The sequence below is a fragment of the Oncorhynchus tshawytscha genome, linkage group LG27, assembly GCF_018296145.1.
Source record: "Oncorhynchus tshawytscha isolate Ot180627B linkage group LG27, Otsh_v2.0, whole genome shotgun sequence".
NCBI classification, from domain to species: domain Eukaryota; kingdom Metazoa; phylum Chordata; class Actinopteri; order Salmoniformes; family Salmonidae; genus Oncorhynchus; species Oncorhynchus tshawytscha.
In genome coordinates this window covers 14,762,296-14,788,098 of record NC_056455.1, presented here as the reverse complement: position 1 = coordinate 14,788,098, position 25,803 = coordinate 14,762,296, and the positions used below count along the sequence as shown (strand labels likewise).

Here is a 25,803-nt window from a genome sequence, read left to right as displayed (position 1 = left end):
TTGGCAGTATTTCAAAAATGAGCCTCTGAAAGCCCTGGCGAGCCGAGCAGACATATTGAGACTAGAGACACACGGGGATGGCCGCCTGCGCCGCCACCGCTTCGCTCCAAACGTAGCGCTCGCTCACCATGGTCGGAAGGTACCTCTCCTCAGGTATTGTTCCTGCTTTTCGCCCGTGATCCCCCCTCTCTTTCTCTTTATTCGCTGGGCGTCTTTCACTGCGTTGTGCCTTTAAATGCATGCAAGTACTAAGATAAGTACGATTTTGCAACGGAAAACATCCAGCAGCGACAGATGACATTCTGATGAATATCTTCATGAGGATAGTTTTAGTGTGTTTTTTCAGAGAAGCGACCGTGCTGCAGGAAGAGAGAGAGAAACAGATACAGACTGTAGCTCTGAGCGTTTTTGGCTCTGGTTCAGATTTGATAAAATGGCGTCCTGTACTACACCACAGAAACCACACCGCTGTGTCTGAGACACTGCCCTTTTCTCCCTCCCTCTTTCTGTTTTTCCATTTGTATATAATCATTGGAAGAAGCCTAAGCTCTGCAGAGAGTGAGAGACAGACAGCCAGCAAAAGCTTGCAGACAAACAGCATCTCTCCCCATTTAAAGATCAGACAAAAGCAGACGCTGTGTGTGTGCTGTCCGTTCCGCTCACACATGCATGTGGAGGCACACCAAAAACAACGAGAGGGAACTGACGCGGCGGCAGAGTGATTACCACGGCAGTGCATCTAGAGCAGCTGCTGCTTTTGGACTGACTCACTTCTTATGCACCAAGCTGCTTCAGGGGATAGTTCTAGAACTGTTGTTACCCAAGCCTCTCTCAGCAGTGGTTTCTTTATAGGAAGAGAAAGAAATCCTACTGTTTGGGTTTGAGGAGTAGAGGCAGTAGAGAGATTTGAGGGCACTAGGAGGCAATCTTCTGTACAGCAGGGGTGCAACATTACGAAACATTCAGATATAAATGTTGTATTGTGTAGTTTAGGTACTTGTGTTTGTCATATCAGCTGTACACATCACAATGATGCCGGAACAAATGTAAAGTGTTTCACCTAATCGAATACACTCCAGGGCAGAGTGGTTATCAGTCGAGCCAAATGTTTGTGAAGCTGGTGTCAGGACCAGACTGAGGCTGAACTGCAGGACTCAAGGGGTCAAGGGTTAGGACTGAGGATGGGTGTCTTAGGATCTGCCGGTGGACTCCACCTAGGACTCCCACTTTATTCCAAGATGGCTGCAACTAGGGTAAAGCTGTTGCGATTACTAGGCTTGGGCGATATACCGTTAATACTGTATACCGGGGTATTTCGAAATATGCAGAATAAACAGAACTCCCACAACATTTCAACCAGGGTTGGACAGTAGACAGATTGTCATACTGTACCATACCGGGGTATACTGTATTACCAGAAGTGCCCACAGGGGGGAGCAATTTAGTTATCAAAATAATGACACACAAAATAATTTAGGCAACCGGGTTCTTGATCCAGGAGGGGATTGAATGTCTCTGCTGTAATCTTAACATCGAGCCACTTAGCTAACAAGTTAGCAAACCAAATGACATCTTATAGTCTTACTTAACTTATAGTTAGTTATAAGCAGTGGCGTATTGGCACCGAACTGTTCTGTACGGGGACCTCGGTTCGGTCAGTACTGTGAACCTGAAATGAATACAGAAAACCAATAAAAACACTAGCCTATACCTACACTGAGTTGTGTGCCATCGCCTCGTGAGTAAATTTGAGCTGAATAAACATTGTAGGCTATTAAAACAAGTACAGCCTATGCGCACATTGTAATCGAAATTCTAATCTTAACTGGCTGATTTTAAACTATCTAACTACCTTTTGTGAGGCGCAGATGGGGACTGGTGGGCTCCATAAGCCCGAATTGAAGGGTCCTCCATCATCGGTTAAATCTCCAGTTTGGGAACATTTTGGCATATACACTACCGGTCAAAGGTTTTCAACACTTACTCATTCAAAGGTTTTTCTTTATTTTTACTCATTTTTACTTTGTAAAATAATAGTGAAGACAAACTATGAAATAACACATATGGAATCATGTAGTAACCAAAAAAGCTAATAAAAAAATATATGTTAAATTTGAGATTCTTCAAAGTAGCCACCCTTTGCCTTGAGGACAGCTTTGCACACTCTTGGCATATGTTTAGATGCCAACTGTTGTCATGTTATCTTCTAGGTATGAAGACATACTAACCTTGTCCCTTTCTCCCTCTCTCTCCCTCCATCCTCTTTCTCTCCATCCTCTCTCATTCAACAGAGCTGCCCCCACAGAGTGGCCCGGGAGCCCATTATGAGAATCCCCACTGGGGACACCAGCCAGCCAATCGGAGTGCCACTTCCGCCTCAGCGTCGGCCAATCACAGTGGCTGGGATACAGTGATCATCGACGAGAGCGACACCGAGGCCTGGCCCTCCATTTCCCGCAGCAGCCAGAGCCAGGGCCCTGCAGGAGGATGCCCCTCGGACACTGACCCAGCCAGAAGCAGCAGCAGTATGAGCATGGCCACGGGGGCCAACGGCCAGACAGGCCACTTTCCTGCCAACTACCCCAGCAGCAAAGGAGCCAGCTCTGGGCCCGGCAGCTCAGCCAATCACCCCGGGGCAGGCACGGTCAACATGGCCTCCAGCCAAGGAGCAGCCAATCGGGGCTGGGGATCTGGTCCCGGTCCCTCCCCCCATGGCCCTCCTCAGTCCTCCTCTGTCGGGGGTGGGGAGGGGAAGAGTGATGGGCCAATGGGAGGAGGAGGAGGCAGGGGTTGGGGCTCCTCTTCCTCCACCACCTCCAACTTGAACCTGAACCCCAATGCCAACCCCTCGGCCTGGCCCGTTCTGGGGCACGACGGGGGCGGAGGAGCGGGGGCAAGCAGCTCAGGGGGAGCCAACCCCAATCAACCCCCTTCTTCTCAACCCCCTCCAAACCTCTGCGACCCGCCAGGCACCTCTCACGCCCAGGGGAACGGCATCAGGGGAGGAGCCATGGTGGGCGGCACCAACGGCAACCTTCCGGTTGGGGGAGGCAGCACCTGGGGAGAATCATCTGAGCCACACCCATCCTCATCCACGAATGTGTCTTTCAGCTCAGAACCTCAGAACCTTAACACTGACGGACCAAATCATACTAGCAAGCAACAGGAGCCCCCTATCCACAGCGTGTCCGGCTGGAGTGGCCCCTCCGGAGGTATGGGCTCCCTGGGCCAGCCTCCTCCTGGAGCTTCCCAGCTGGTCAATGGAGAGGATGGCAGCTCCGTCTGGGGCAACAATGGAGACTCCAAGTCAGTCGCCTCCTCCGCGGAGCCTTCGGGCTGGGACTCTGGGGCCGGGGGCTGGGGGAGCCATGGAAGCAGTGGTGGTGGACCCTCTGGAGGCTGGGGAGGCCAGAGCAGCAGAGACGCCTGGGGGAAGCAGCATTCTGGCGAGGTCCAGGGGGGCTGGGACGCCCCCAGCTCTCCTCCCCAGCAGGCCAGATCCTGGAGCACCCGAGCCCCTAGCACCACGGCGGCCAGCGAGGGCAGTAGCGAGGGCATGGATGGAGCGGGACACTCCCTCCGACAGGACCGGTCATCCAGGGATGAGCCTGCCCCCCTGCTCCCAGCCCCTGACCTGGACCCCAGGGTGCTGTGCAACACAGGCTGGGGCCAGACCCCCGTCCGCCAGCACACGTCCTGGGACATGGAGGAGGCGGCACGCACCCAACGAAAGGCAGATGCTGCCGGGACGGACTCTTGGGGAGGCTCCGGCCCCAACACTCCCACTGAGCCAGCCCAAGGGCCCTCCAACCCCAGCCACGGCCCCCCTCATCGGGCTGACCCCAAGAGCGAGGGTCCCGGGCCTGGTCCTCAGGCTGCCCCTGGCTGGGGTGGTTCCAAGCCTCCAGCCAGCCAACCCGGCTCTGGCTGGGGTGAGCCACCGAGCAGCAAGAATCCCCCCAACGGTCCTGGGGGCTGGGGGAACCCCCCACCAGGAGGCCCCGGGTCAGGCCCCAACATGCCCAAAGCTGGGAGTCAGTCCTGGGGTGCTCCAGAGGAGAAGTCCCCAAGCTGGGATGGTTCCCACGGCAAGGCCCCCAAGCCCCAGGGCTGGGGAGATGGGCCCAAGCCGCCCCACAGCGGCTGGGGCAACAGCGCTGGAGGAGGGGGCAATGGAGGAGGGGGGGACTGGAGAGAGCCTGCAGATGGCAAGAAGAACAGTCCCACCACCAACCCTCCCTGGGAGGGAGAAGGAGCAGGAGGCTGGAAAGAGAGCAACCGAGGCTGGGGAAAACCTGGTCCGGGGATGGGGGGAAATGTTGGTGGAGGCTGGGGAGAGCCAGCGATGGCCCAGCAGCGCCCAAGTTGCCCTGCCCAAGGATGGGTCGGCAAGCCCCAGGAGAGCTCCAACGGCAATAGCGGAGGAGTTAGAGGGAGCATGGGCGGGGCAGGAGGTGGAGAAGGGAGCATGGGATCCTGGGGTGGCCCTGGCCCCGTGAAGCCCAGTGTATCAGGCCGGGAGGGCAACGGGGGAGGAGGAGGGAGCAAGCAGGATCCCTCAGGAGGAGAGCCCACAGGGTGGGAGGAACCTTCCCCACCCTCCATCCGACGCAAGATGGAGATTGATGACGGCACCTCGGCTTGGGGCGACCCGGGTGCCTACAACAAGACGGTCAACCTCTGGGACAAGAACAACCCTGGGGGAGGAGGGCCACCCCAAGGTAGACCCCCAGGGAATGCCCCCACATGCCCCCCTGGAAACAACAACAACCACCCACCACATCACACCTACCACGGCCCCCCACCACCCCTCCAGAGCCATGGGGGCCACAACCCCCAGGGCCCAGGCCAGAACAGTGGGCCCATGGACACAGCCATGCCTCACCAGACTGCGCCTCCACCACACAGCAGACCACCCCTCATGGGTCCAGGTGAGAAGACATACTCTATGAATGGACGGCTTATAGTGATACTGTGATTGTGTCCTTGATAATCTTGTGTTTTGACAATGCCATCTAGCTTTTAGATCAGGAGTCTTATGAAATTGTGAAGCGTCCTGCAATGTTGTGTTTACGTTTTGTACATGTAGTCATGGGAGGAGAGCCGTGTTGTGTTTACGTTTTGTGCATGTAGTCATGGGAGGAGATCCGTGTTGTGTTACGTTTTGTACATGTAGTCATGGGAGGAGAACCGTGTTGTGTTTACGTTTTGTACATGTAGTCATGGGAGGAGAACCGTTTTGTACATGTAGTCATGGGAGGAGAACCGTGTTGTGTTTACGTTTTGTGCATGTAGTCATGTAGTCATGGGAGGAGAACCGTGTTGTGTTTACGTTTTGTACATGTAGTCATGGGAGGAGAACCGTGTTGTGTTTACGTTTTGTACATGTAGTCATGGGAGGAGAACCGTGTTGTGTTTACGTTTTGTACATGTAGTCATGGGAGGAGAACCGGTTGTGTTTTGTACATGTAGTCATGGGAGGAGAACCGTGTTGTGTTTTGTACATGTTCATGGGAGGAGAACCGTGTACATTTTGTACATGTAGTCATGGGAGGAGAACCGTGTTGTGTTTACGTTTTGTGCATGTAGTCATGGGAGGAGAACCGTGTTGTGTTTACGTTTTGTACATGTAGTCATGGGAGGAGAACCGTGTTGTGTTTACGTTTTGTACATGTAGTCATGGGAGGAGAACCGTGTTGTGTTTACGTTTTGTACATGTAGTCATGGGAGGAGAACCGTGTTGTGTTTACGTTTTGTGCATGTAGTCATGGGAGGAGAACCGTGTTGTGTTTACGTTTTGTGCATGTAGTCATGGGAGGAGAACCGTGTTGTGTTTACGTTTTGTACATGTAGTCATGGGAGGAGAACAGTGTTGTGGGTTTTACAAACCTAACAGGCAGAATGAATTCACTGTGCCAGGCCTGATAAAGATTAGTCGTTTTGTTAAAAAGCAGCAGCTTAAAACCGTTGTTGCAGTTCAATCAACTGTTATTATACTGTGAACACAAGAACAAGGAAAAAGTTGTCTGTTCTACCTATGACTTAACACAAAATCTTGTTAGGTGGCGCACAGCGAACACATGCTTGGCTCCAACACGTTGATCCGTTTGAAGGTAAAACCTCTTAGATTTCCATCTAAATGAAGAACCAAATTGTTGAAAGCGATGCCAGCCCGCCCTGGCCCCACCCCCTTTACTTCTCTGAAGCTCGCTCTCCTCTGATTTCACAACAACAACACGGGCGCCCCCATCTGTGTGCGTAACTGTGGCAACCTCACGTGGGCACACGTGGCGGAGGAAGCCCAAGAATGCTGTTTACTAACCCGGCTTGTGAAAATAGCGATTGGAGCCACAAAATGTTTGAGCTGTGGAGGAAGTGTGTGATTATAGGAGTAACTACCATCTGTCAGTAGTTAGAGGAGGAGAGGGAGGAGGAGGAGTAGGAAGGGGGGGGAGGAGGGAGGGGGGGGAGGAGGGGGAGAGAGGGAGAGTTTAGATCCCCTGCTGGTTCTGGCTAGTCACTGCCCCATATGCTGCTTTTTTATGCACCACAATCAACCATGCAACACAAAATAATACAATAAAAGTTGTGTGTCCATACAGTATACACTGAAATATGTCTTTAGTTTCCTTCACTCCTTTCCCACATAACCCTGATACTTAAAATGACAAGCTATTGATTTCTTTAACATCAGTGGTCATGACGGAAAGGAGATGAGGAGATGATCATAACTGAGAGAGTGAAATCTGATCCAGGAAGTAGACCTCTTGGAGCAATAGACAAACTGGCACAGGCAGAGATGGGGCTGCCTGACTCTCAGCCAGGCCAACTGGTTACTACGGACAGGGCCAAGAGTTAAACGGCCTCCTCTGTCCTGGACTGGCCAAAGTCCAGCCTGTCCTGCATAAAGGGGCATTGTAGAAACCAGGAAAGAAATGAAAGGTTAGGAATGGTACATTTTAGCAATATGATTTTCTTAATGTTTTTGTTACATTGTGACTGTTTAAACTTAGATTTAGAACAAGGATGCACACAATGTTGAAATTGACAATACATGCATTTTGTTAGGTGTATGAATGCCAGTGCAGGGGTTTCTCCTGTAGGATCAAAAACAAATCACATGCGCTGAACACAACAGGTGTATGTAGACCTTACAGTGAAATGCTTACTTGCAAGCCCTTAACCAACAGTGCAGTTTTAAGGAAATAAGACTTTAGTTAATTTAGTAAATATTTGCTTCAGAAAAATACATTAAAAAGTAACAATAACAAGATTATATACCACGGGTACCGGTACCGAGTCAGTGTGTGGGAGTACGGGGTAGTGGAGGTAATATGTACATGTAGGTAGGGGTAAAGTGACTATGCATAGATAATAAACAGTGGGAGGGGCAGCCATTTGATTCATTGTTCAGTCGTCTTATGGCTTGGGGGTAGAAACTGATAAGGAGCCTTTTGGACCTATAACATGTGAACAAAATGGACCCAAGGTTCCAGAGCAAGAGTTTGTTTTGGGTCCGTTGTTCTCTGTACTGTTATCCAATCCACGTGTGCCCTTATCAAAGTCATCCTGTTCCTAGGCTGGGGGGAGCCTTCCAGTGCCCACCCCAAACCAGAGCCCTCCTGGGGGGAGCCTGCTCCCCCTCTGGTCAGCGTGGACAACGGGACCTCCGCCTGGGGGAAACCCACCGGGAGCCATGGGGGCTGGGGTGTGGGTGACAACAGCCCTGAACCCTACAGACGGGGCAACCCACCCCTTGGATCTGCACCTTGCAAACCAGGTGAGAAGGACTCTAGTACTTTTTATAGATTAGATCAGATTTTTCCTGATTAATCAAAATTGCTAATGTTTTTACTATGGCTGGGACCTCATGACATTACAAAATGTTTAACATTTGAGTCATTTAGCAGACACTTATCCAGAGCAACTTACAGTAACTATTAGGTTTAAGTGCCTTGATCAAGGGCACGTCAACAGATTTTGCACCTCTAGTCGGCTCAAGGATTCAAACCAACAACCGGCAGGCTACGCAAGGTAGCTTAGACCTCTAGGCTACCTGCAGACACTAGACCTCTAGGCTACCTGCAGACACTAGACCTCTAGGCTACCTGCAGACACTAGACCTCTAGGCTACCTGCAGACACTGGACCTCTAGGCTACCTGCAGACACTGGACCTCTAGGCTACCTGCAGACACTGGACCTCTAGGCTACCTGCAGACACTGGACCTCTAGGCTACCTGCAGACACTGGACCTCTAGGCTACCTGCAGACACTGGACCTCTAGGCTACCTGCAGACACTGGACCTCTAGGCTACCTGCAGACACTGGACCTCTAGGCTACCTGCAGACACTGGACCTCTAGGCTACCTGCAGACACTGGACCTCTAGGCTACCTGCAGACACTGGACCTCTAGGCTACCTGCAGACACTGGACCTCTAGGCTACCTGCAGACACTGGACCTCTAGGCTACCTGCAGACACTGGACCTCTAGGCTACCTGCAGACACTGGACCTCTAGGCTACCTGCAGACACTGGACCTCTAGGCTACCTGCAGACACTGGACCTCTAGGCTACCTGCAGACACTGGACCTCTAGGCTACCTGCAGACACTGGACCTCTAGGCTACCTGCAGACACTGGACCTCTAGGCTACCTGCAGACACTGGACCTCTAGGCTACCTGCAGACACTGGACCTCTAGGCTACCTGCAGACACTGGACCTCTAGGCTACCTGCAGACACTGGACCTCTAGGCTACCTGCAGACACTGGACCTCTAGGCTACCTGCAGACACTGGACCTCTAGGCTACCTGCAGACACTGGACCTCTAGGCTACCTGCAGACACTGGACCTCTAGGCTACCTGCAGACACTGGACCTCTAGGCTACCTGCAGACACTGGACCTCTAGGCTACCTGCAGACACTGGACCTCTAGGCTACCTGCAGACACTGGACCTCTAGGCTACCTGCAGACACTGGACCTCTAGGCTACCTGCAGACACTGGACCTCTAGGCTACCTGCAGACACTGGACCTCTAGGCTACCTGCAGACACTAGACCTCTAGGCTACCTGCAGACCTAGACCTCTAGGCTACCTGCAGACACTAGACCTCTAGGCTACCTGCAGACACTAGACCTCTAGGCTACCTGCAGACACTAGACCTCTAGGCTACCTGCAGACACTAGACCTCTAGGCTACCTGCAGACACTAGACCTCTAGGCTACCTGCAGACACTAGACCTCTAGGTTACCTGCAGACACTAGACCTCTAGGCTACCTGCAGGCTACATTGCATGCTAATAGAATCATGAGAATATCCTATGTGTAATACGAATTGATACTGTGATTTTATTGCGTTTCGATGTTCCGAACATATTGCTCACTATATGTCTGCTGCAGAGGAACAGGAAAGCCATGAGAAAACATGTTTTGATCAGTCATGGAATATAATTGCTGAAAACAAATTGACTCCCTATTTAGTATGCAGCTACACTGACCTCTGGTGGCAGGCTGAATACACAGAATGTATTCTCCAATAGTCTTTCTATACGAACTTTACCAGTGCATGGCTGTGCTATTCTAAAATAAGTCTAAATCAACTGACAATTCAAATACCCCACTGTCAGAAGCAATACAAATACCCCACTGTCAGAAGCAATACAAATACCCCACTGTCAGAAGCAATACAAATACCCCACTGTCAGAACCAATACAAATACCCCACTGTCAGAAGCAATACAAATACCCCACTGTCAGAACCACTGTCATACAAATACCCCACTGTCAGAACCAATACAAATACCCCACTGTCAGAACCCATACAAATACCCCACTGTCAGAACCCCCCCACTGTCAGAACCCCCCACTACATATACCCCACTGTCAGAACCCATACATATACCCCACTGTCAGAACCCATACATATACCCCACTGTCAGAACCCATACAACCCCACTGTCAGAACCCATACAAATACCCCACTGTCAGAACCCATACCCCACTGTCAGAACCCATACCCCCACTGTCAGAACCCATACAAATACCCCACTGTCAGAACCCAAATAAATACCCCACTGTCAGAACCCATACAAATACCCCACTGTCAGAACCCATACAAATACCCCACTGTCAGAACCCATACCAATACCCCACTGTCAGAACCCATACAAATACCCCACTGTCAGAACCAATACAAAAATATGATGTCATAATCAGTGGCAGCTGGTGACTTAAAACGTTGTGGATGAAAATGAATTTGAAAAGATAGTAACACAACATTTCCTCCTCTCCCTCTGCAGCCCCCAAATCTATGCAAGACAGCTGGGGTGGCGGAGGTGGCGGGGAGGACATGGGTTTGTCTGGGGGCCAGTGGGACCCTGATGACGGGGACATGTGGAGCAGCCAGGCCTCCCAGGAGAGCAACTCCTGGGGCAACAGACCCAGGAAGGCCCCACCCAAGGGGAAGATTCCGGGCAAGCAGGAGGAAGCCTGGATCATGAATCGCCTGATCAAGCAGCTGACAGACATGGGCTTCCCTGTGAGTGCTGCTACCTGCTACTACCTCTGGGGTCAAACTCCACACTGATGTAATCTGTATACATAGACATCTGATAATAATATAACATGCCATTTAGCAGACACTTTAATACAACAGTGAATGCATATATTTTGGTAGCCCCCGCAGGAATCAAACCCCCGCGGGAATCAAACCCGCCTTCCTGGCGTGGCTAGCTCCATGTTCCTATCAACTGAGCCACACAGGACCACACGTACACATGCATGTTTGTGAGATATTTCTGCTGACAGCTGTTTGTGTGTGTGTGTGTCCAGAGAGATCCAGCTGAGGAGGCTCTGAAGAGGAACAACATGAACCTGGACCAGGCCATGAGTAAGTCTCTTCTCCCAGTCCTCAATACACTCTGTTAACTCCTTACTCCTGATGCAGTCCATATCACTGTCACTGACTGTATCAGTGTTGGTGATATCCCTGTGTTCTCTCACTGCTCTCTGTTTGCCACTACTCTCGCTAATCTGTCTCTCTCAGGTGCTCTGTTGGAGAAGAAGACGGAGCTGGACAGGCGGGGGATGGGCATGTCTGACTACAACAACTGTCTGATCAACAAGGGGCCAATGGGCTGCCGGCCTCCCCTCCACTCCAAAGAGTCCTCCTCAGATCGCTCCCCTTTCCTCGACAAGGTAATGACCCCTGACCCACTCCCCAACATCACATACTCCTATATTGTCCATGGGTTCTTCAATGAGAAGATGCTGTATAGCCAGGGCAGACTAGTGTTCTGGGGAACCATGGAAAATAACTTATCAAGGAATCAAAAAATATATATTTTTAAAAAGCGAACAATATAATACTGTACATCACACTGTTGTGTAACTCACTCAATAGTGTGTTTGTTCTATTCTTCACTAGTTATGAGGGGACAGATTCTGTTCTGAACAGGGCAAGGTTCAGTTTCTATGTATCCACCCATTGAGAGTGTAATGGTGACGCTCTCCCTCTGTGGCTGTCTGTGTGGGCGCAGGACGGTGTTGGTAGCCTGGTGGAGGACGTCCATACCTCCTCACCGTTTATGCCTTGTTCCCCCGGCCCCCTCGGCCTGAAACTCCCCTCCCTGCCTCTATCCAGCCAGGGCCTGGGTGGCCCACAGGGCCTAGCCATGCAAAACTTGAACAACAGACAGGTAGGCAGCACACTGTCTATGGCTATGTGGGGTTTAGACAGCAGACAGGCAACAGGCAGGTAGGCAGCACACTGTCTACGGCTATGTGGGGTTTAGACAGCAGACAGGCAACAGGCAGGTAGGCAGCACACTGTCTATGGCTATGTGGGGTTTAGACAGCAGACAGGCAACAGGCAGGTAGGCAGCACACTGTCTACGGCTATGTGGGGTTTAGACAGCAGACAGGCAACAGGCAGGTAGGCAGCACACTGTCTATGGCTATGTGGGGTTTAGACAGCAGACAGGCAACAGGCAGGTAGGCAGCACACTGTCTACGGCTATGTGGGGTTTAGACAGCAGACAGGCAACAGGCAGGTAGGCAGCACACTGTCTACGGCTATGTGGGGTTTAGACAGCAGACAGGCAACAGGCAGGTAGGCAGCACACTGTCTATGGCTATGTGGGGTTTAGACAGCAGACAGGCAACAGGCAGGTCTACGGCTATGGGGGTTTAGACAGCACACTGTCTACAGGCAGACAGGCAACAGTGGGGGGGTTTAGACAGCAGACAGGCAACAGGCAGGTAGGCAGCACACTGTCTACGGCTATGTGGGGTTTAGACAGCAGACAGGCAACAGGCAGGTGCCATAAACATAATTGGGGGTATTGTGGAGTTGAATGACAGACTGCTAGGAGAAGATAGGAGTCTGAGAAGAGGAAGGACTGGTTGGCACACTGATAGGCAGAGAGGACTGGTTGGCACACTGATAGGCAGAGAGGACTGGTTGGCACACTGATAGGCAGAGAGGACTGGTTGGCACACTGATAGGCAGAGAGGACTGGTTGGCACACTGATAGGCAGAGAGGACTGGTTGGCACACTGATAGGCAGAGAGGGACTGGCTGGCACACTGATAGGCAGAGAGGACTGGCTGGCACACTGATAGGCAGAGAGGACTGGCTGGCACACTGATAGGCAGAGAGGACTGGCTGGCACACTGATAGGCAGAGAGGACTGGCTGGCACACTGATAGGCAGAGAGGACTGGCTGGCACACTGATAGGCAGAGAGGACTGGCTGGCACACTGATAGGCAGAGAGGACTGGCTGGCACACTGATAGGCAGAGAGGACTGGCTGGCACACTGATAGGCAGAGAGGACTGGCTGGCGCACTGATAGGCAGAGAGGACTGGCTGGCGCACTGATAGGCAGAGAGGACTGGCTGACGCACTGATAGGCAGAGAGGACTGGTTGGCATACTGATAGGCAGAGAGGACTGGCTGGCACACTGATAGGCAGAGAGGGAGATGGATGGACGGACAGACTGGCAGGGGACAGACAGAGCTAGAGGGAGCCTGTATTTAGGTTTAGATTTTTCACTGGGGTTTTGTCTAGCCTGTTAAATCTCGTTGGACTTTTTATGAATCTAAATCCAAGTTTATTGGTCATGTGGCTGTAAACGGTTCAAAGACATGCAGACTTGCAGTTCTTCCTCAACAGTGCAGAATAGTGGGTCCCTATCATCATGCTGTTCCACCCTGATTTCCACCTCCCTCTCCTCCCTCTCAGATGCAGAGTGGAATGTTGGGCTGTAGCGGTGCAGCACAAGCCCGGGCCATGCAGCAGCCTCCTCCTCAGCCGCCAGTGCCGCCTCTCGGCTCCTCCCAGCCTAGTCTACGCGCTCAAGTGCCTCAGTTTCTCTCCCCTCAGGTACACACACACACACACACACTACATGGACCAGGGTTGTATTCATTATGGGAAAACTGTAAAACGGTTTTCAACAGAGGTTGTTATTAGACAAGTTCAGGTAGGGAGGGATCCTTGTTTGGATTCATTGTCTCGTATTTAGTGCCTAATGAATACGACCTGGGGAACACCACACACCTCTCAGCCCCCTCCAAGTATCTCCCCTCACTCACACACACATACACGAACACACTTGCAATCATATATAGAATCAAACACACACACACACATTTTTCAGCTCCCCTCAGCATAGTTTACGTGCATAAGCGCCTCAGTCCTGTCTACCGTTTTTTCTCGTACTTAGTTTATGGTTTCTAAAACCGAATCTTTTGGTCTCTCTCTTGTCCAGGTTCAAGCACAGCTCTTACAGTTTGCAGCAAAAAACATTGGTCTGAATCCTGCACTTTTAACCTCACCAATAAACCCTCAACATATGACCCTTTTGAACCAACTATACCAGCTGCAACTGGTGAGTCCTCATCTGGTCTCCTCTCAGTTTACTTTAGGACTCCTCCATATAAACACTATGCAGATACACTCTGTACACGCTTATATCATACACTCCTCTACTGCCTCGTTGCCTTCGAGATGTGAAAAACCCTTGGGTTTTGACTGATCGCATTCTGTAGCAACCAGAAAATGGTGTGTGTGTGTGTGTGTGTGTGTGTGTGTGTGTGTGTGTGTGCACGTGCATATTTCTGTACATATGTGTCTGTAGATTTGTGTGTAAACGTCTAATCCTCTGCAGGCATACCAGCGTTTACAAATTCAACAGCAGATGTTGCAGGCGCAGCGTAATGTTTCTGGTCCCATCCGACAGCAGGAGCAGCACGTGAGTGTCCCTCTGTGTCCCTCCCTCTCAGATACAGCCCACTAGTTTCACCCATCTCTGCCTTTCATATCTACTGATCCTGAACCCGGCCAGGCCTCATACTGGGGTAAAACCCAAACGTTTTACCATTCTACTATAGCAGAGGGGGTGTATGTGCTTTGCAGACACCTGGGTTCCTAGCCTGGTGAATTTGAGAACCTGGGTGGTTAATCCCTAGTAGAAGCAGATGTATGTATAAGGGGCTATACTTGCCATTCACTCGAGCAACTGTCCCATTGAAGTTTTTCCTGTGTTCTTTGCTGGCTCACAGATAAACTGACCACCAGCTTTGTGTCTCTCTCTGATGTCACTTCCTCTTCCTGCAGGTTGCACGTACAATCAATAACATGCAGCAGCAGATCCAACAGCACCAGAGACAGCTGGCCCAGGCCCTGCTGATGAAGCAGCAGCAGACCCTCGGCTCCCTCTCCTCCTCCGGCCTGCACCACGGCCAAGGCAAATCAGCCCTGGACTTGTTCCCAGGCCACCCCCAGGCTCCGGGCCTACCCGACCTGCAGACCAAAGAGCAGCAGTCGTCCCCCAACTCCTACAGCCCCTACCCTCTCTGTGAGTGGGAACTCTGTTCCACAATGTGCATGACACATACAGTGGGGAGAACAAGTATTTGATACACTGCCGATTTTGCAGGTTTTCCTACTTACAAAGCATGTAGAGGTCTGTAATTTTTATCATAGGTACACTTCAACTGTGAGAGACGGAATCTAAAACAAAAATCCAGAAAATCACTATGATTTTTAAATAATTAATTTGTATTTTATTGCATGACATAAGTATTTGATACATCAGAAAAGCAGAACTTAATATTTGGTACAGAAACCTTTGTTTGTAATTACAGAGATCATATGTTTCCTGTAGTTCTTGACCAGGTTTACACACACTGCAGCAGGGATTTTGGCCCACTCCTCCATACAGACCTTCTCCAGATCCTTCAGGTTTCGGGGCTGTCGCTGGGCTATACAGACTTTCAGCTCCCTCCAAAGATTTTCTATTGGGTTCAGGTCTGGAGACTGGCTAGGCCACTCCAGGACCTTGAGATGCTTCTTACGGAGCCACTCCATAGTTGCCCTGGCTGTGTGTTTCGGGTCGTTGTCATGCTGGAAGACCCAGCCACGACCCATCTTCAATGCTCTTACTGAGGGAAGGAGGTTGTTGGCCAAGATCTCGCGATACATGGCCCCATCCATCCTCCCCTCAATACGGTGCAGTCGTCCTGTCGCCTTTGCAGAGAAGCATTCCGAAATAATGATGTTTCCACCTCCATGCTTCACAGTTGGGATGGTGTTCTTGGGGTTGTACTCATCCTTCTTCTTCCACCAAACACGGCGAGTGGAGTTTAGACCAAAAAGCTATTTTTGTCTCATCAGACCACATGACCTTCTCCCATTCCTCCTCTGGATCATCCAGATGGTCATTGGCAAACTTCAGACGGCCCTGGAAATGCGCTGGCTTGAGCAGGGGGGACCTTGCGTGAGCTGCAGGATTTTAATCCATGACGGCGTAGTGTGTTACTAATGGTTTTCTTTGAGACTGTGGTCCCAGCTCTCTTCAGGTCATTGACCAGGTCCTGCCGTGTAGTTCTGGGCTGATCCCTCACCTTCCTCATGATCATTGATGCCCCACGAGGTGAGATCTTGCATGGAGCCCCAGACAGAAGGTGATTGACCGTCAACTTGAACTTCTTCCATTTTCTAATAATTGCGCCAACAGTTGTTGCCTTCTCACCAAACTGCTTGCCTATTGTCCTGTAGCCCATCCCAGCCTTGTGCAGGTCTACAATTGTATCCCTGATGTCCTTACACAGCTCTCTGGTCTTGGCCATTGTGGAGAGGTTGGAGTCTGTTTTATTGAGTGTGTGGACAGGTGTCTTTTATAAAGGTGATGGGTTCAAACAGGTGCAGTTAATACAGGTAATGAGTGGAGAACAGGGGGGCTTCTTAAGGAAAACAGGTCTGTGAGAGCTGGAATTCTTACTGGTTGGTAGGTTTTCAAATACTTATGTCATGCAATAAAATGCAAATGAATTACTTAAAAATCATACAATGTGATTTTCTGGATTTTTGGTTTAGATTCCGTCTCTCACAGTTGAAGTGTACCTATGATAAAAATTACAGACCTCTACATGCTTTGTAAGTAGGAAACACTGCCGATTTTGCAGGTTATCAAATACTTGTTCTCCCCACTGTAGTAGTTCCACTTTGGGCTCTTGTCAATTTGGGACAGTTGTTGATGTAACAGGGGCTTTATAAATACATTTGATTGATTGATAGCAGGACTGGGAATGTCATCATTGTTACAGGTCCCAGACCTGTGTGTGCCCTTTCTAAACAGATCATCTTTCTGGTCAATATCTGTCTGTGTTCAAATACAGCTGTTGGGACTTGCTCAGTGTCTGACAGATGTCCTGTGGCAAAGACATTACGATTGATTGTAGTTATATAAAGAACCATAGCAACAAAGTGCAAAACAAGAAACGAGTGATTCATCGAGTGATTGACTTGTTTTGTCTGGTGTTACCTCCCTGCCTCTCTGCCGGTCTCCCTCTCTCTGCCTCTCCCTCTCTCTGCCTGTCTCCCTCTCTCTGCCTGTCTCCCTCTCTCTGCCTGTCTCCCTCTCTCTGCCTGTCTCCCTCTCTCTGCCTGTCTCTGCCTGTCTCCCTCTCTCTGCCTGTCTCCCTCTCTCTGCCTGTCTCCCTCTCTCTGCCTGTCTCCCTCTCTCTCTGCCTGTCTCCCTCTCTCTGCCTGTCTCCCTCTCTCTGCCTGTCTCCTCTCTCTCTGCCTGTCTCCCTCTCTCTGCCTGTCTCCCTCTCTCTGCCTGTCTCCCTCTCTCTGCCTGTCTGCCTGTCTCCCGCTCTCTGCCTCTCTCCTGCCTGTCTCCCTCTCTCTGCCTGTCTCCCTCTCTCTGCCTGTCTCCCTCTCTCTGCCTGTCTCCTCTCTCTCTGTCTCCCTCTGTCTGTCTCCCGCTCTCTCTCTCTGCCTGTCTCCCTCTCTCTGCCTGTCTCCCTCCCGCTCTCTCCTGTCTCTCTGCCTGTCTCCCTGCCTCCTGTCTCCCTCTCTCTGCCTGTCTCCTCTCTCTGCCTGTCTCTCTCCCTCTCTCTGCCTGTCTCCCTCTCTCTGCCTGTCTCCCTCTGCTCTCTCTCTGCTGTTCTCTTTGCCTGTCTCCCCCTCTCTGTCTGTCTCCCTCTCTCTCTGCCTGTCTCCCCCTCTCTGCCTCTCTCTCTGCCTCTCTCTCTGCCTGTCTCCCTCTCTCTGCCTCTCTCTCTGCCTGTCTCCCTCTCTCTGCCGTTCTCTTTGCCTCTCTCCCAGCTGGACTGAATCCTAACATGAATGTAACCTGCATAGAGGTGGGAGGCCTGTCCATGAAGGAGCTTCCCCAGCCACAGTCTCGCCTCTCCCAGTGGACACACCCCAACTCCATGGACAGCCTCTCTGGAGGCTCATCCTCTCTGGAGCCCAACCTGAACAAGCACGGTACAAACTGTTGACACCATTGCCCAATGTTGGGACAATAAAGATTTAATGAACTCTACTGAGCTGGACTGAGTAGAACTGGGGGATATGAAAGGACCATGGTGTATGACACTCAGTTGGCAGCTTCAGAATGTAGTTGTCCTCTTGGGTTTTCAAGTGGAACCTTGTAATTTCCATCTCAATGCTACTATATGTTCTAGGAAAGGGAAAGGGGAGACCTGGTCAGTTGTACAACTGAATGCATTCAACTGAAATGTGTCTTCTGCATTTAACCCCTCCTGTATTGGTTTCTATTAAACTTGACTAAGTATTTCATTCTCTAGTTCTAATTTATATTGTACTTAACCAACTTCCTGGTTCCCCTCTTGTCTCTGGCAGGTTCCAACCTGGGCCCCCCCGGGAAGCCCCCCCAAATGGAGGATGGGTACAGCCCCTACGGCATGATGCCTGTCTCCGAGTCCCCCACCAACCCCCTGGTGCCCCCAGACAGCTGGAGCCAGGGCAAGAGCCCCAACGACAAGATGGTCAACGGCGCCAACATCACCTGGCCTCCAGGTCAGTTAGTTGGCTAGTTAGACTGGGATGGTGGGAAACAGTCCTGGACAGCTACAGTGACTGCTTACTAGCCAGCCAAAACCTATTCACCTAATATGATGATCATGGGACTAATGTAGCCAAATGAGTTCTGTTTTCAAGAGAATTTATCAGAATGGTTTAGTTTCATTGCAAGCACCACCTTTTGTATTTTGTACATAACTGAACCAGGTAGTCATGTAAATGAATGAGGGAATGACAATTGTAATACTTCCTGTACAATCACTTCCTCCTCCAGAGTTCTGCCCGGGCGTGCCCTGGAAGGGCCTGCAGAACATCGACCCGGAGAACGACCCCAACATGACCCCGGGGAGCGTGCCCAGCGGCCCCACCATCAACACCAACATCCAGGACGTCAACCGCTACCTGCAGAGAGACCGCAGTGGAGGTGAGGACGGAGGACGAGGGAAGCAGAAAGGGAGGGTGAGGGAGATGAGGAGGGTGGAGAAGGAAGGGACAGACAGGGGAGGTTGAGAGGGGAGGTTGAGAGACAGGGGAGGTTGAGAGACAGGGGAGGGGGAGGTTGAGAGACAGGGGGTTGAGAGACAGGGGGGTTGAGGGGGAGGTTGAGAGACAGGGAGGTTGAGAGAGACAGGGGGTTGAGAGAGACAGGGGAGGTTGAGAGACAGGGGAGGTTGGAGAGGGACAGGGGAGCTAGGGGTGGAGAGGGTGGGGGGGGAGGGACAGGGGTGGGGAGGGACAGGGGAGCTAGGGGTGGAGAGGGACAGGGGAGCTAGGGGTGGAGAGGGGAGCTAGGGGTGGAGCAGGGGAGCTAGGGGTGGAGAGGGACAGGGGAGCTGAGGGGTGGAGAGGGACAGGGGGAATGAGGGTGGAGAGGGACAGGGAGGTGAGGGTGGAGAGGACAGGGGAGGTGAGGGTGGAGGGAGGGGGGTGGACAGGGGAGGTGAGGGGTGGGAGAGGGACAGGGGAGCTGAGGGTGGAGAGGGACAGGGGAGCTGAGGGGTGGAGAGGGACAGGGGAGCTGAGGGTGGAGAGGGACAGGGGAGGTGAGGGTGGAGAGGGACAGGGGAGCTAGGGGTGGAGAGGGACAGGGGAGCTAGGGGTGGAGAGGGACAGGAGCTAGGGGTGGAGAGGGACAGGGGTGGAGAGGGGAGGGGACAGGGACAGGTGAGGGTGGAGAGGGACAGGGGTGAGCTAGAGGAGGGGAGCTGAGGGTGGGAGGGGGGCTAGAAGGACAGGGGGTGAGGGGAGGGAGGGGGAGAAGGACAGGAGGGAGGTGAGGGAGGGAGGGGGGGACAGGGGTGGAGGGAGGGGAGGGGAGAAGGACAGGGATGAGGGAGGGGAGGGAGGGGGTGGAGGGAGGGGCAGAAGGACAGGGGGGTGAGGGAGGGGGAGAAGGACAGGAAGGGACAGGGGTGAGGGAGGGGAAAGGACAGGGGAGGGAGGGGGAGATGGACAGGAGAGGTGAGGGAGGGGGAGAAGGACAGGTGGGAGGGAGGGGAGTGTTCATGTTCTAAGTAGTCCTATGCATACGTAATGATGGTGCTCTCCCTCTGGTAGACTTGGTCTTGAGAGGGGAGAGGAGAGCTGGGGGTCTGAGATGACCTGAATCGTTCAAAGAAAACTGCTGCGGGCAAAATCAGATACTGTGGCTGCAATGTATCCCAATGGGTTGGAGACTGATTATCTGTAACAGTTCAGTCACTGGAGAAGCCTGCTTTTTCTCTTCTGGTCCTGCTGCTTCTTCACTTAACTGCATGTACAATCTGACACTCGTATATCTACACTACTAGGTCATCTTATTCCCAACACTTTGAACTCTCCCATATCACACAGCCACAGAGCACCACAGCTGTTCAGTCTTCCACTTTCATTTATTCTGTTTCTTTATTAGATTCTCTCTCTCTTCCGTTCCCTTTTGTTTTTGTTTTGCTGGATGCGATGCCCCCATAGGCTCCTCCCCCACCTCATCTCAGAACGAGGCCCTGCCCCCCTCCACCGATTGGCCAGTCAGTGCCTACTCTAGCTCGTTCAGTCTGTCGTCCCCGGAAACGGACGACCCAGGTACACAGTTTGTCGGAGTGGGCGGAAGTCGCCTCTAACCGCTGATACAGGGTCAAATCTTATATCCTACCATATTCCCCGTGGTTATGTTTAGGACCAGGTGATATGATAATCTGGTCCTAGATCTGTGGGTAGGGGTGACTTCCGCTTTGAGCTAGTTTGTCCCCCTGCCCCCATCAGTGTTGATGTCTCTGGTGGCTCAGTATCTGGTCCAGAGGAGGACCCCATCCTTACCATCACATCTGTTTTGTGTGCCTTCCCTCTTTAGTTGTACCCCTCATACATCTTCCCTCTTGTGGTGTTGATGTATCCTCACCCCTGTGTGTAGCATGGGGGGGAACTGGGAGGAGGGTGTATAGACTAGAACTATACTAAGATATAGTATATCTGTGTTCCTGGCCTGATCTGTCCCATACTGTGAGGCATGGACTGAAACTGACCCTGGGATGTACTCCTTAGGTGTGTATGTGTGTGTGTGTGTGTGTGTGTGTGTGTGTGTGTGTGTGTGTGTGTGTGTGAGGGTGAGAAGTGTGTATTCCGTCTGTCCCATACTGTGAGGCATGGACTGAAACTGACCCTGGGCTGTACTCGTTAGTGTGTGTGAGAGGGAGAGAAGTCTAGCTGTATTCCTGATCTGTCCCATACTGTGAGGCATGGACTGAAACTGACCCTGGGCTGTACTCCTTAGTGTGTGTGTGGGAGAGAAGTCTAGCTGTATTCCTGATCTGTCCCATACTGTCAGACATGGACTGAAACTGACCCTGGGCTGTACTCCTTACTGTGCAGTCTGGGACTGTGTGTGTGTGTGAAGTCTAGCTGTGTTCCTGATCTGTCCCATACTGTGAGACATGGACTGAGACTGACCCTGTGCTGTACTCCTTACTGTGCAGTCTGGGACTGTGTGTGTGAAGTCTAGCTGTGTGTTGTTGATAGAAGAATGCCAAGTATCTCCAATTGTTGCCAAGCAATCAATGTGTTTCTTTTCTTATCTCTCTTTCAGGTAAATTGTCGGACATGAAGTCCACCTGGTCCCCGGGGCCCATCTCCCACCCCTCCCAGGTTTCTCTGTCCCATGAGTTGTGGAAGGTCCCCCAGGGGCCCCGCAGTAACACAGCCGCCCCCACACGGCCCCCCCCGGGCCTCACCAACCCCACCAAGCACTCCTCCACCTGGGGAGGCAACTCCCTGGGCCTGGCCCAAGGCTGGAGCAGCTCCTACTCCTCAGGTAAATCAAATTATATTTGTCAAATGTGCCGAATACAACAGGCATAGACCTAACTGTGTAATGCTTAAAACCAACAATGCAGTTTTAACAAAATGGAGTTAAGAAAATATTTACTAAATGAACTAAAGTAAAAAAATATATATATATATTAAAAGTAACACAATAAAATAACAATAATGAGGCTATGTACAGGAGGAACCGGTACCGAGTCACAGTAATTTGCACATGTAGGTAGGGGTAGAGTGACTATGCTTGGTAATAAACAGTGAGTAGCAGCAGTGTAAAAAACAAAGGGGGGGGGTCAATGCAAATAGTCAGTCTATTTGATTAGCTGTTAAGTAATTGGATGGGGAGGATGGCGACTTGCTGACTGACTGGATAAATGAATTGACTGAATGGGTTTTGGTCCAACCAGTGCATGTAACAGCTGTCTTTCTCTCCAAAAAATGTTGTGTATTTGTTGTGCTTGCCATAAAGACTGCAGCCCTCATAAATGTTCAGTTACAGTAGAAGATGACTGAAGGTCAGGTTCTAGAGGTGTTGTGATACAGACTAAAGGCCAGGTTCTAGAGGTGTTGTGATAGACTAAAGGACAGGTTCTAGAGGTGTTGTGATACAGACTAAAGGACAGGTTCTAGAGGTGTTGTGATACAGACTAAAGGACAGGTTCTAGAGGTGTTGTGATACAGACTAAAGGACAGGTTCTAGAGGTGTTGTGATACAGACTAAAGGACAGGTTCTAGAGGTGTTGTGATACAGACTAAAGGACAGGTTCTAGAGGTGTTGTGATACAGACTAAAGGACAGGTTCTACAGACTAAAGGACAGGTTCTAGAGGTGTTGTGATACAGACTAAAGGTTCTAGAGGTGTTGTGATACAGGTTCTAGAGGTGTTGTGATGCAGACTAAAGGACAGGTTCTAGAGGTGTTGTGATGCAGACTAAAGGACAGGTTCTAGAGGTGTTGTGATACAGACTGAAGGTCAGGTTCTAGAGGTGTTGTGATACAGACTTAAGGCCAGGTTCTAGAGGTGTTGTGATACAGACTGAAGGTCAGGTTCTAGAGGTGTTGTGATACAGACTTAAGGCCAGGTTCTCGACGTGTATGTTGTAGCCTTGCAGGCAGAGACTAGGTGCCCTTTTGGTACAGCCAAGGCGGTCTAGACAACGCCCCGAGAATGCCTTGTTGTGGTTGAACGCACCTCTCTTGATCAACTGACACTGTGGTTTACCTAAACTACAGAGCTTACTGCTTAGAATCCACCACCCATCTTACTAACTGACTTTCCTAGCTCCTTGGAGAATCCATTTGACATTGTGACGACATGGTGTTAGATGTAGCGCAATTCTGCATTTTAGATTTATTTAGCTTTCCTCCCTCTCTATCCCCCTCTTCTCTCCTTCTCCTCCCCCTCTATCCTTCTAGCAGCTACCACATGGAGTACAGACAGCTCCAACAGGACCAGTAGCTGGTTGGTCCTGAGGAACCTCACTCCCCAGATAGACGGCTCCACCCTGCGGACGCTATGCATGCAGCACGGCCCCCTCATCACATTCCACCTCAACCTGACCCAGGGCAACGCATTGGTGCGCTACAGCTCCAAGGAGGAGGCCGCCAAGGCCCAGAAGTCCCTGCACATGTACGGAGATGTTGTTGGCAGTTTTCCTGCCCCTCTCACTGCTCGAAGGCAGAAATACTTAAGTCATGTCAATTGTCAGGTGTGAAAGGACTTAGAACTGGGAGAACTTGGAAAGCTTAGAATTTGGAAAAATGTGAACTTAGAGAGATCTTTTAGTGGGTGCCCAGCCTGCTTCCACAAAGGGTAGAAACAGTGTCTATAGCATCACACGTGGTGTATGAGAATGGCCACTTCAACGAGGCTAACCAAATAACACCTCTCTGTTTGTCTCTCTTCCTGTCCAGGTGCGTTCTGGGTAACACCACCATCCTGGCAGAGTTTGCTGGGGAGGAAGAGGTCCAGCGCTTCTTTGCACAGGGCCAGCAGCTAGCCTCAACCACCAGCTGGCAGGCTGACCCAGGCGTCAATCAGACGCGGATGGGTGGTTCCGGGCCCAGATCCTCGCACCCCATTGGCCACCCCCACTGGAACTCTGGCGGTGGCGGCATGGGAGGAGGTGGAGCCAAGACGGGCGGAGATCTGCTCTGGGGGGGCGTGCCCCAGTACTCCAGCCTATGGGGACCGCCCAGCGGAGAGGAGGGGCGGGTCATGGGGAGTCCTACTCCTATCAACACGCTGCTGCCTGGGGACCTGCTGAGCGGGGAGTCCATGTAGGACCACGTCACAGAGCTCCATGCTAGAAAAAGGAGGAATGGAATTACTACACAGGAATACTACACAGGAATACTACACAGTACTAAATATATACATGTATACAAACAGAAGAGCAAAAACCAAGCAAATCAATGTGGTGATAATCAGTGTGGGTGGGATGATCGAGGGACAGACTTGAGGAGGACAAGGTGACTCTTCTGTGTCCACGCTGCTCACCCTCTTCCAATTTTTCTGTTTGTTAACAACAACAAAAAACATTTCATTTTAGATTTGTTCGGCGAGAGGCTCTGGTTACAGTGTTTTAAGTTTGGACTTCCGGAAAAGCACGAGTCTGTCTTTGGCTCAACCAACAAAGGAAGAGAAACATTTGAACTTTACTCTGAGAACTATTTGTCATGTGAAACGTGTGTTTTAGACTAACTGCTTCAAACAACGAGCTGCCATCTTCAAAACTCCCATAATCCCTTGCTGCCTGGCAGCAGTCAATCCACACCTCAGAGAAACCATAGATACACGTCATTCCCAAAGCCCATCCCCTTCCTGTCGGGAAGGTTCCAGAACTTTCTACCAGTCCGGAATTTCTCTTGTTTGTTTTTTTCTCAGCACTAATTACTAGCCTTAACCTCCCCCCTGGCCTCGTTCCCCTCCTTTATTCACTGATTCTCACTCACTCTGTACTTACTGAAGAAAACGTACTGAGAATTGCACACTCATTTCTGAGCCAGCGAAAACCGAGGGGAGAGGATGTGCTTGTAAGAGACTGAGGCCACAGCAGCTCTCAACTGGAATCTTCGGCGGTCACAAGCACATTATTCAGTCCCCACCACTCTTAAAGGGATTGATGATGCAAACGCAAAAGATCTTCGCCTTGTTCATTTTAAAGCCATTTTTGTCATGGAGGAGTTTTGTTTCCCCGAACCATTCGCAAAATAAGCGAAGAGAAATATGACTCCAGTGTGTGAATATTTCCGGGGGCGTGTGTTTACATGTGTGTATGACCGTCTTGTTGAAGTCTCGTAACCACTGCTCTATGGAACTGTAACAAAACCCTTGTTTTGAAATGCACCTCAACTCGGCACCAAAACATCACGTCTGGTTCCTCCCCTTTCTGTGACTGTGGAAGACCTCAGTCGTTACCGTGGTCCACTAATCTCTCCTTTACACCAACACACCATTTCAAGTGACGTGCAATATAAGCCACAGACTACTCTCTACTACCGTCCACACCAAGTACTCAAAGGGTTTCTCTCACAAACATCTTTCAAGAGCAGAGACAGAATCAGCAAGGACGCTCTATATCCATGTCCCCTGGGTGTGTGAGCTGGCTGGACCTACTTATCCGTGAAACACAAGGATATACAACAAGCACTTGTTATTCAGTCTTGGACTGGGTCTTTCTAATCCAGCCTCACAGTGACGGACTAGAGGGGCACAGGGGTAAGGAAGGGGGTGTATGGGGCATTATACCAAAACGAGACTTGTTCCTTATCTACCCACAAGACGAAACCATGCATTTCTTTCTTTCCATTGTTGTATTTGGTACAAAAAAGTATGGAACAAATATATAACTGCTTTATAAAAAGAGGTGGTTTATCATAGCACTTAGCAAAGAGCGTCAAGCTCCTTCACTTCAATGCCAACGAATCAGAAGAGGAGAAGCGTGTGACACTGAAAAACTCTAGGAAAAAAACAACAAAAAAACAAGCAATCTACTACAACGTGGCTTCTGTGTAACTCTTTATGAACTGTAACAGATGTGAAACTATTTTCAGTTTTCATATAGTTGTTTTATTTCCGACCTTCCCTTTCTCGCGGTCTGTTTGTGGTACCAGGAACCTTTCTGAAATGGTAGCAAAATGAAGGGATGGAAAGAGAATGAAAGACT

At 50.9% G+C, this 25,803-nt stretch overlaps 1 protein-coding gene across 4 annotated transcripts; it reads left to right on the top strand.

Annotated features, from left to right (window-relative positions):
• tnrc6c1 (trinucleotide repeat containing adaptor 6C1) lies at positions 1 to 25,481 on the top strand. Of its 4 annotated transcripts, none has more exons than XM_042307327.1 (17): positions 1 to 153; positions 2,292 to 4,931; positions 7,580 to 7,780; positions 10,299 to 10,537; positions 10,831 to 10,888; positions 11,045 to 11,196; positions 11,538 to 11,696; positions 13,244 to 13,384; positions 13,773 to 13,892; positions 14,172 to 14,255; positions 14,621 to 14,861; positions 17,618 to 17,782; positions 18,161 to 18,337; positions 18,615 to 18,764; positions 21,402 to 21,626; positions 23,054 to 23,264; positions 23,549 to 25,481. In XM_042307327.1, exons 1-17 carry the CDS (start codon positions 129 to 131, stop codon positions 23,916 to 23,918), a joined length of 5,358 nt encoding a protein of 1,785 aa, XP_042163261.1. In that variant the 5' UTR covers positions 1 to 128; the 3' UTR covers positions 23,919 to 25,481. The 4 variants fall into 4 exon arrangements, with proteins under 4 accessions (XP_042163261.1, XP_042163260.1, XP_042163263.1 ...); XM_042307326.1 differs by having other exon boundaries at positions 23,051 to 23,264; XM_042307329.1 differs by lacking the exon at positions 11,538 to 11,696 and having other exon boundaries at positions 23,051 to 23,264.
• The last annotated feature ends 322 nt before the right edge of the window (positions 25,482 to 25,803 follow it).